We start from the raw sequence: 11,614 nt of genomic DNA on the forward strand, positions 1-11,614 counted from the left end.
TTAAAACAAGCAGAAAGTCATTCAAATCGGATGCTTAGTTCTCTCAAAAACTGCCATTTTTGCACATTTAGCTCTGTATCTTCAAAATGGCTTGACCTGCCTTTGCCAAAAACTAATCAGCATATCTCCCTATCAATAGGAATCGATTGCTTTTCGAATCATTCAAATCGTTTGATACGTGCGCCCGAAAACGTGGACGAAAAAATGTGGACATACAAAACACACACATACACATCCATTTTTTCTGAGGTATGCCAAAATTTTCAGAAACCTTCAAAACGTCGAGAAATGCAAAAATTTTTATTTTCGATTTTCGGCCAATTACTATAACTACCCTACGACAAGTTAATAAATAAATTAATAACTTTGTATATAAGGTAAAAAGATGTTAAATGATCTATATCAAATATGATATACACATTTATTATAAATTTAATAAATTTGGACAAAATGTACAAATGGACAATAAACCAATAAAATTTAAACAAACCAGAGAAAAAATGCAGTATAATTATTTTTTAACCTTAATTTGTTCAAATAATTGTTCTCATGAAACACTAGTGTAATTTATTCACTGAAATTTTATTCCACTTTTCTATTAAAATAAAACCTTAATTATATTATACAATTTTTAAAATAATTATTTTTAGAAGATTATGAAAAATAATATCTTTTTAGCGCTATATAATTTTCAGTGTAAACATCAAACTTTTAGTTTTTAACTGCAAGGTATAATATATATATTTATGTTTATGTAGGTATTTATATATATATATATAAATATATATATATATATACATATATATATATATATATTGTATATATATTATACGATTTAATATTTATACGCTTCAAAATTCGGAAAAATAATCAACACGCTAATTTTGAATCGAGGTATTATTAAATATTTTTTTACAGTTTTATTGATAATTTTTTACACAGCAATTTGATACGGTTATTCATTTTTTATGAAGGTACATTCTCTCAGATTGCAGATATAAATTTACTGTTATATTAAATGTCAACACTTCGATTTTTATAGATTTTATCTGTGAAAATATTCCTAATTCATTAAACGACAAGAGTCAGAGTTCAACGCTACAGCCAATTAAACGTTCATTAACGCGGATTAGCATGTGCTGAAATCTTATAGTCGTGTTAATAGCGAAAAAAAACATATAAATGGTTTAAGATCATAAGAGACGATTAGTATAGGATTATCATATCATTAATTGGTTATTTATATAGGTACAAGATTTTGTATGAGAAAATATTAACGAATTTTGCAAGTGAACAGTAGTGTAAAATAATACATAACTATTTTATTTAAATCTTAATCATTTGATAAAATTAAATATATATATATATATATATATATATATATATATATATTAGGGTAGTCCTTAATATGGACTACGGAGTTCCCAGGGGCTCAAATTTTCCAAATTGATAAAAAAAAATTTCTGAAAGTTCTAGTTTTTAATATTAACTTCATGATAGACCACACCCCGACCGAAGTTTCTATGAAAAAAACATGGGTAAAATTCCATTTGTTTTATAACTTAGCGTGTTTTATAACTTAGCGTGACTATTGAATAATTTTTTGGTAGATTTGATAAATACATCCAAGCCAATAATTTAAACTAATTTAGAAGAACAAGTAGAAAATGAATTAATGCATTGCTGTCATTTGTGTTGATCATTGTTCTATATTCTGACTTATTTATGAATTTATGCCTAAAACAAGCACTACAGTTTACAGATCAACTTGAAGAATCATCAATATTTCTGATTATTTAATTATAATAAATTGTATCTAGTATTATTAATTAATATGAGTATGGGCTATAATTAATTTGAGATTTATAGAATTTTATTTATTAATAATAAAAAATAAAAATTGTGTAATACATTTTATATTATACTTTTCTTTATGGACAAAGTGCATGAGGCGGAGTAAAGAGGAATATTAATGCAAGAAATTGTACTTACCTATTAAAACGTATACATTCAAAATTTATTCAATTAATCGTTAAGTCGAAGATGAGAAATATTAAATAAAAGAAGATTTTTGGGTTCTAATTATCGGATAAAAACTGACTTTTTCCCAAAGCATTCATATTGTTTGCACTGGGTCGTCTCGTATCGTGCATCGTTCGTTTCTTAGGCGATATGCATAGCGGAAATTCAGGAGGAATCATAATGGTATCTAACATACCTCAGATACAAAGGAATGAAATCATATTATAGTTTAACTGTTTTTGATCAGGCGAGCAAAACGACTATTCAATTTTCTTTGCCTTCTATGCACTACATCTCTATTATCGTTATTGCATATGTTAATCAAACGATACGCTCTGTCGATTCAAAATGTTAATTACTTTATTTTCATAATGATAGTAATAATATTTTTCGTGTTCTTTAATATGTTTACAATTAAATATTAATCCTCTATATTCATACAAATGTCGAGCGTGCATACGTGCATTCTTTAATATGTTTACAATTAAATATTAATCCTCTATATTCATACAAATGTCGAGCGTGCATACTCGTATGTATGATAAAGTGTACTATTTCCATTTATACTCGTTTATCTATGACTATTACTCTTAATTTCACAAATATTAATACAATCGATCAGATTCTCATAATTGGACATAGCCAAAAGTTTTTTAATTTTAAACTAACTGAACGTGCTAATAGCCAAGCAAGATCAAATATATATACATATATATATATATATATATATATATATATATATATATATATGGACATATATATATATATTAGGGTGGTCCTTAAAATGATCATTTTCGAATTTCCTTGCTCCTATGGGGCTCAAATGGTTCCAAATAGATAAAAAATAATTCTCTGAAAGTTTTAGCTCTTAATATTGAATTGAATTGCGCTCTATCTAAACGTTAATATTAACAATATTAATTATTTTAAAGCTTAATTATTTTACCATTATATTTGTTCTTCAAAATTCATTGGAATTATTGGTTTTATTAGATATTATAAAAAATCTTCACTAATTGAGTAATTGAAATAATAAAGTAGAGATAAGCCATTTCTGGTTTGTCTTCTGAAAACGCCACATTGTTAAGAAAAATCATCACAGCAGTTTATAGGTTCTTAAGTTCTTATCGCTATTTAAAAACATAATAGTAAAAAACAGATATTGTAAAACGGAGTGAAGAATTCTCTTCTGTTCACAGTTTTTAAACAAAAAAAATTATCTGTCGGCATTGTTTTAAAGAACAAAATTATTGTGCGCTCTTGTTGTATGTCTCACCATCACAAATGAGGTATTGATAATTTTGCTCTGTCTGTTTTTGATTTAAGCATTAAAGTTCGACAATTTATTACGACTAAGGAAGATAAAAGTGGCACAAATCTACATTTTGTGTCCCAATAGTATTAATTTTTTTTTTGTTAGTTTGTGGACTTAAAAATGCAAAATGTAGTCAGGAAAGTGTTCTTGCTGGTTACTAGGTTCTTCTAATTTTTCTTTGGCGTAGGAACTATCATAAATTATAAGAGCGGAAGAGCAAAAGAAAAACATAAAATATATGCGTGAAACTAGTCTTTAATGCTGAAGAATGCGAATCTTACTACAATCCCTTCTGTTAATGCAAGGACCGGTTTCTATTCTTTGATAATATACAATTCAAAATAATTCCTACGAAGACTTTCGCTATCCTTATGCTTCACCTGCTAATTTTCTTTTCTAATAAATAGGAAACGCATCAGCTTCAAGATCGCTTCTTATCCGTGTCTATCATCTATAAATTGTTAATTAATTTAGCTAAAGATCAAGTTGCAATATATGAAAATATGATTTTCTTTTTTAAGACCAGCACAGAGAAACCAATTCCAATGAAATTATAAATATTCGTTTTGGTTATAGAGTAAATTTTCTTAAACATACTCATGTTGCTATACTAAAATACTAAAATAAATATTTAAATTCTATCAATCAACAATACAAGCCAAGTGTATGAAACTGTATTTTATTAAAATCAATATTTCACTTTGATTATTTAATAATAATTTTATTATAATAAATTGTGTATATAAATATTTAAACTCTATTAATACTATAAGTCAAAATATATTTAAACTGGTAGTTACTCTTATAGGTGTACAATGCAGATAACAAATAGAAAAATTACCACACTAATCAATTCTAAACTTTGAGAGTCGAAAGCTCTTCTTATCAATATTAATTAATGCAATATTAAAACAATTTGGGAAGATAATTGTATCTCACTATATGTTTTTATTGATTATCAAAAATTTCATTGATAGCAAAAATATTTCGTCTTATAAACATTCCAATGATGGATGTTTTTGAATCTTGTCAGATCAGATCTTGGATCATCATTATATAAATTTACATCCGTCAAACGACAAAATAATATTTACAGTTCTAATAAAAATATTCCATTACCAATCAATCATTTCGTGGTATGTTTGTAGTTAATGATGGACAGTATCGTAAAATAATAGAATGATATCGAATAATTAGTTCTTGTGTGAAATGTTTGTTATAATTGAAATGATAGACATATCACGTAATATCTCATTGATAAGTATATTTTAAAATAATGAAGTGAAGAAGAAGGTAATCTGGTAATAAGGAAATTACATGGTTCTACGGAATTTCAATATTGCATATTCTATAATATCATGAACAAATTCTTATATTAAAAATGTAAGTGGATGGCCCAATGACTAAAAATATTTTTCTCACCAAATTAAGCGAAAGCCTTGCAGATAAAATATTATATTATATATATGTGGATAATGCTATCATGAATATTGATATGTAGAGCTTTCGACTCTCAAAGTTTAGAAGTGATTAGTGTGGTAATTTTCCTATTTGTTATATGTGCGTACACCTGTAAGAATTACTACCAATTTAAATATATTTTGACTTATAGTATTAATAGAGGTTCAATATTTATATATATAATTTATTATAATAAAATTATTATTATATGATCAAATTAATTAAATGCTAAACTTTTGCCATATATTGATAGACATGTACCTACCAATTACAAAATTTTCTTAAAATAGAGGTATTTAAGCTCAATTGGGCTTAGTTTCCTATTATAAAGAAAACTCATCATATAATGACTCAGAGCATATTCAAATTGCAATTGCAAGAATAACGTTTATTTAGATGCTTTATTTGTTTGCATTGAGTGCTTTAGAACGCATTAAAAAATAAATTTCAAATACAGTGTAATAAAATAAAAATATTGTTTCTAATCGCACGATGTTCTCAAAATGATTTTTTTAAAAAAATTATATATACGTGCAGGGCCGGTCCTGGGGTACTCAGCGCCCGCAAGCTAATTTTTTTCTGGCGCGTCCCACCTATGATTTTAACTTTTTGAACAATTTATCATAAAAATTATATAAACATTTAGGTTAATTTTTTTAAATAATTTTAAATAAATCTGGATTTAGTACACAAAAATTAGATATAATATAAATGTGCATAAAATACATTGATTTTAATTTTATATAGAAGATGAAGCCGATTTGCGGGTGCTCATAATCCAATTGTAGTGCCTTCTATCGTTGTCGCACTACCGAATTATTTTTAAATTCTTATTTTCAATCCATACATTTTCGTACATCCAAAAATTTCAGTTTGTTCATTATTGCTTGCAAGAATATTCTCAAATTTTCATTTTTTCTAACGCATATGTAATATTAATATTTGAGTTTGGAAACATTTTACTTATTTTGGGGGTTTTTATGCCATTTATTATATTGAGCAAATCATAGAGAGCTTGGTGGTTCTTCATGTTGGATTACTTTAATTTAATTTTTCATTTATTAAAATGTCTAAAATTGCATAGTAAACTTTTCCTAATTGATATCATAATACCGAAGTATATGTTTTGTTGTTCTAAAGTTAAAATTGAAAAATATTGTCCAGGATTAGTAAAAGAAAACCGTATATTATGCATTTCATATCCGAATCTCGTTTTGGCGCCCCCTAAGGCGTGCGCCCGCATTTTTTCATGCATTGCATTCAAAGTAGGACCGGCCATGTATACGTGTGTATGTATGTAAAAACTCTACTGGGCACGATCCTGTAAAGGAAAGGAAACTGGATTGGATTCAGTCTACTTCTTACAGGATGTCGAAGGTAGAATAAAAAGACTAATAGGATTAGGAAGAAGAGAACATTCAGGAAACCAAAAGCCGAAGCACAGGATCAGGAAACATGGAAGCAGAAATTTGGAAAGAAAAATGCACAAAAGTGAATAAAAAGTAATAAAATAGAAATATTGTTCCTTATCGCACAATGTTTTCTCAATGATTTTATTTTTAAATTATATATAATATACGTGTAATGAATGTAAAAACTCTACTGGACACGATCCTGCAAAGGAAAAGAAACTGGATTGGACCCAGTCTGCTTCCCAAAGGATGTCAAAGGTAGAATAGAACTAGGATTAAAAGGATTGGGAAGACCGAGAAACATGAAAGCAAAAATTTTTAAAGAAAAATGCATAAAAGTGAATAGTAATGGGAATAATAAACAAGGAAGGGCAAGAAAATAATTGATTTTTGGTGCTCTCACACCATGGACCTGCCTTCGGGCAGACCATTTATTATTATACATGTGTATGTTTAATAATAAGTATATTAAGGTCTATATTATTCAGAATAATTTGTTTCTTCTTGGAAAAATGATTATAATATTATTTTGGTAAGAATTTATTTTAATTTAGTTTTTAAAATTAATATTAATTTTAAAATCAGACAATTATTCATTACATATATACAACCATAATTTAAATTATGAAAAAATCATAATTATTAAAATATTAACAAATATATTTTGCATTAATTTATGCAATTATTTACAATCCTTTTTTAAAAAAATAAAAACTTACCAAAGTCAGACTAGTCATCACAAAAACTAATAAATGCTTAGTTGCACCCATGGTGAAAAATTCACACTTTTTTAAATCTATCACAACAAATAGTTCAAGTGAGCACTTTAATCTATAAAGACAGTACCATGCAACAAAATAAAATACACAAAACACAGTTCGTTATTTGTTGGGAGATAATAAGGAAAATCGCACGTTTCCTTAGTGGTCACCGATAATGAGTGGAAGGAAAACAATTTTTTATATGTGAACATCTTAACTCTGCAAATATTGTTGGCACACTGGGTTCTTCGTAGCGGACACCGCGCTTTGTATACGCGGACACGCGCCTCCGTGCGGGGAAACTCGTTTGACGGCGGCGGTTGCTGGAAGATTGCCGGGGGTAGGTCCAGAACTGCTGCTAGAGGATTAGGAAATCTATTATAAACTAGTGGTGTACGGCATCGTGCCTTTGGGCAAATTGCTGGAACTTCCCGTACCGAAAACTAATTTATTAAAAAAAACTTTGCAAAACTTGGAAAAAATTAGATTCTTGAGAAATTTTGAAATTTAAAAAAAAATAACTTTTTTGAAAAATTTGATTTATTTATATTTTGATTTTTTTTGTATTTCGAATTATTTTGAAAGTTTTGATAATTTTTTTAAGCAATCGCACTGCATAGCTGATTTGGAGTCGAAATAACAAAGCGCGTGAGCGCCGCGTAGTCGTCCAACGCCTAAACATTGGTACGGAACCCATACAAATATACACAAAATTTGTACTTATTATTACAATCTTTATAAAATTTCTGATAATACGATGTACATAAATGTTCAGTTTTGACCACCAAATGGCATTATTTTTCAATTTTTTATTGGATCTTCGGAGACGCTGGACCTGTCTTTACAAAAATTTCACCAGTTGTTCATTTCGTCAATACAAGTAAAATGCTTTTTGAATTATTTAAATCGGACGCTCCGTTATCTCAAAAACTGAAATACCAGTTTTGGCAGTTTTTGCCCCGTAACTCCGAAACGGCTAGACCTGCCTTTGTCAAAAACTAATCAGCACGAATCGAAGGTTTTTTGAATTATTTAAATCCGTTAATCCGTATTCGCAAAATCGACGACAAAAATTTGTATCCGCACACACACACACACATACATAAACACTCACACACATACATCCAGTTTTTCTAAGTTACGCCAAAATTTTCAGAAACTTCTGAAACGTAAAGATATATAAACATTTTTATTTATATTTTTTGCGATTACTATAACTTACCCTAAGGGAAGTTAATTACTTAAGTAATTAACTTCCTTAAGGGTAAATTCACAATTGTGAATAATATATAGAAATGAGAATAAGTAAGAAAATTAAAGCGATAAATATTTATGTGCTGTAAAATGTTATGCTTATATATTTAGTTTTAGTTCATATTTTACTCCTGTATTACATAATTAAATGCATTAATTTTATTTGTTGATTATCCAAAGGAAAAGTTTTGAAAGAAAAAAGAAAAACAATTGTTTTCATCAAACACGATTTGCTCATTTTATGTTTTCTCAATCGCCATTGTGAATGAGACCAAATTTGGAAAAAGTGTAACTCGATAAGAACTAGTGTTTGTCAGTTTTGCACGACGATAAGCCAAGTCGTTTCTTTATTAATAGCAGAAAAGCGAAAAAAATTTCGTCCACGTTTTAGCCTGACTGCAATCCTGAATCGATTTTAAAAATTCAAAAACTGTCTGAAAGATATTGGTTGGGAAAGATACTGATTAGTTTTTGGTAAAAATCCACACGTGTTCTTGTAATTAACTATTGAAAAAAAAATCAGACAATTTTTATGAAGCTTGGCTGAGTCGATTTCAAAAATTTAACAACCATTCGATAAAACTTTATAAGCACTCGCATCGGTTAGAATTTTTATACGATCGGCTAAGCCGTTTCCTTGTAACCAGCCAAAAATTTTCTGTTCACGTTTTAGCCAAAAATTCTGAACAGAATTTCAAAATTCAAATACTATTGGAAAGATATTATTTGGGAGTCCTGCTGATCAGTTTTGGACAAAGATCGGCCGAGCCGTTTCTTTGGAATTAACCGTTGAAACAAAAAATTTCGATGAAACTTTTTATATTGTTAGACATCATGGTCCCAAAGAACATACTAAAATTTTAAGTTCCTACGGCAAGAAGTTTAATTTTAAAAATTTATCTAATTTATGTATTTAAATTAATTCATTAAGTTTGCAAAAATTCCTGTCAAAAGTAGCTTTTGTGATGTGATGAGTAAAACATTGTCAATTCATTAAAATTTTAGTAAACATACTACAATTTTTGGACATACAACCAGTGTTAGTACAATATAATTAATATAATTACAGATAATTTAAATTGTGTTTGAAAAAATTGAATTGGAAATTGCAATGTTAAGATATAATTGAAAGTGAAAACTTTATTTTAGAAATAATAAGTTCAAAATTTTATCTGAATATCTAATGCTCAATTTTGGTTTTAGTCAATTATTATACATTTCGGGAAGTTTATGCAACTTGCCTTAAGGGTAAATGCCACTTTCACTAATTAATTTCTATGATTTCTTGTAAATCACATTATATCACATCATAGCAAAAAATATGGCCTGCAAAGTTTAAAAAAATGCCTTCAGATGATAAATGGATTTGGATTTGAATTTGAAAATAAAATTCTTTTTATTATAAATTCGGATAAAAATTATGAAGTATAAAATACTTTTCTATTTGTTCATAGAATTGTCAGAAAGACCAGGAATTGTTTTCTGCTAATACTGTTTAACATTGAAATCATATATATTAGGTACACAATTCTTATTATTCTAAATGGTAGTAAGAATTAACACAATAGTTTTAATTTTTTCTGGAGCATTTTATAAGAAATAAAAAAAAATGATAAAAATATCACTAATAAAAATATTCACATAACTTTAATTAAAGAATAGCTAATTGAAACAAAATACATTTTACATAAATTTTCTTACAAAAATACTATATATTCAAATAAATATTGAAAGAAAATATAGAAGAACTATCTGTTTTCAATAGAGATATTTAAACATTAAATTTGTAAAATTTTAATTATTAATTCCATAAACAATATAAATTATAATCATATGACAATATCAGTTTCATCTTCTCTTTTTCTTTTGGCTGTATTAACTTGGCCTGGATTCATATTTTCTGAGCTTACTTCAACTTTAATCGGCTGTTGAAAGATAGAAAGAATATTATTTATATTATATTACATTATATATATATATATATATATATATATATATATAATAATTCACCTGTTTATTTTTAGGTTGCTGAGGTTGATTTGCACTGAACTTGAATACTGGCTTTGGAACAGAGACAGTCTGCATTTTGGTCGTAGTTGGCAGAGTTGTTTGGCCAGGCTGCCTCTTTATTGAAGCATGAAGTAAGTTTGAATTCTTAGATGCACCTTTATTTATGTTACGTGCTTCAGACTTGGCCTTGAATTAAAAAAACTATCTGTAAAAGAAGTTCTAATATTTTGAGACATTTTAACTTACTTTTTTTGTGTTTAGTACATTTGTACGCAATTTAAAATTGCAAGAAGAAAGACAATATCGATCTGGAGGCAATCGAAGACCGCAATGAGGCTTCACAAGTGGTAGAGGAGTACTATTTTTTGATCTTGCCATCTCTATAAGTGTCTTAATAATATATATTAATTAGTATAGTATTTAAACATACATAACTAAAGTATTTACTTGAAATTGGTATTATATATTAGTTCACTCTATTTTATTTTACTATTTTAATTCTTAATAAATATTATACAGATTTTTTTTGAAGAAATCATAAATTTCAAATTTCATTAATCGCTTCACATCAAACTTACTTCTCGGGGTAGTGGTGTTGTAAAAGCTCTTTCCGCAATCATTTGTACTGCTAGCTTTTCGTCTTTAAGGTCAATACTTTTTTTGTTCTGATGATTAGAATGATTTGCATATACTCTAGCATCATCCAAAATGCATGTGACGTATCCTTTGTACAATATATTAAAAAAGTTAATATAAAAATTATTATGGTTTGATATAATACATAGCTTTCATACTTGGTGGACAATGTGTTAAAAAAAATTGGATGTATGGGATATCGCAAATTAAAATTACTTTTAATAATTTATTAAATAATTAACCATTGATTTGTAAATGTTATAAGTTCAATAATATCTACCAAGTTGATTCAATGAGTTCGGTAATTGAATTGAATTTGTACTAAATAATTAATACATGGATAGATAACCATTGAATAAGAGACTATTAATTCAATTCGTATCGAACAAAATAAATTTACCTAGAATTTAAACTTTTTATACAATGTTATAATAAATGAAACTTGTTTAGGTTATGTTTGTTGATAACCACAGTTTGTAATGGTTAAAGTTTGTTTGAGTCTAAAAAATATACATACGATAGGTAAATTCCAACAATTGATTAATAACTCGAGGCTCGTATTCTGATATTCCCATATCTTTTAAAATAGCAACAACAACTTGGGCGTCTTTAGGTACATGTTTAACCTGATTGCTTATATTAACTTTATCGGATTTTTCCCGATCACTTTTATCAGTCATTATTATTGTTTTTCGAGCACTATTTATGTATATACATAATATATCTGGATTAATAAATAAAAC

At 27.5% G+C, this 11,614-nt stretch overlaps 1 protein-coding gene across 1 annotated transcript; it reads right to left on the reverse strand.

Annotated features, from left to right (window-relative positions):
• Positions 1 to 10,030: 10,030 nt before the first annotated feature.
• LOC113363862 (transcription initiation factor TFIID subunit 9-like) lies at positions 10,031 to 11,614 on the reverse strand. Its single transcript, XM_026606348.1, has 5 exons — positions 11,389 to 11,614; positions 10,814 to 10,959; positions 10,482 to 10,625; positions 10,236 to 10,421; positions 10,031 to 10,150 (listed from the first exon to the last, which is right to left on the reverse strand). The coding sequence occupies exons 1-5, from the start codon at positions 11,549 to 11,551 to the stop codon at positions 10,055 to 10,057; spliced, it is 735 nt and encodes a 244-aa protein (XP_026462133.1). The 5' UTR covers positions 11,552 to 11,614; the 3' UTR covers positions 10,031 to 10,054.

Source organism: Ctenocephalides felis, unplaced genomic scaffold (assembly GCF_003426905.1).
Source record: "Ctenocephalides felis isolate EL2017-DRISC unplaced genomic scaffold, ASM342690v1 CF-g0.4_SCAFFOLD_00845, whole genome shotgun sequence".
NCBI lineage: Eukaryota > Metazoa > Arthropoda > Insecta > Siphonaptera > Pulicidae > Ctenocephalides > Ctenocephalides felis.

Coding starts and splice junctions, on each gene's coding strand:
- LOC113363862 (XM_026606348.1), bottom strand. CDS start 11,551: ATGACTGATAAAAGTGATCGGGAAAAATCCGATAAAGTTAATATAAGC. Junction 10,960..11,388: donor ATTGTTGGAATTTACCTATC/GTATGTATATTT, acceptor TATTGTACAAAG/GATACGTCACATGCATTTTG. Junction 10,422..10,481: donor ATGTACTAAACACAAAAAAA/GTAAGTTAAAAT, acceptor TTTTAATTCAAG/GCCAAGTCTGAAGCACGTAA.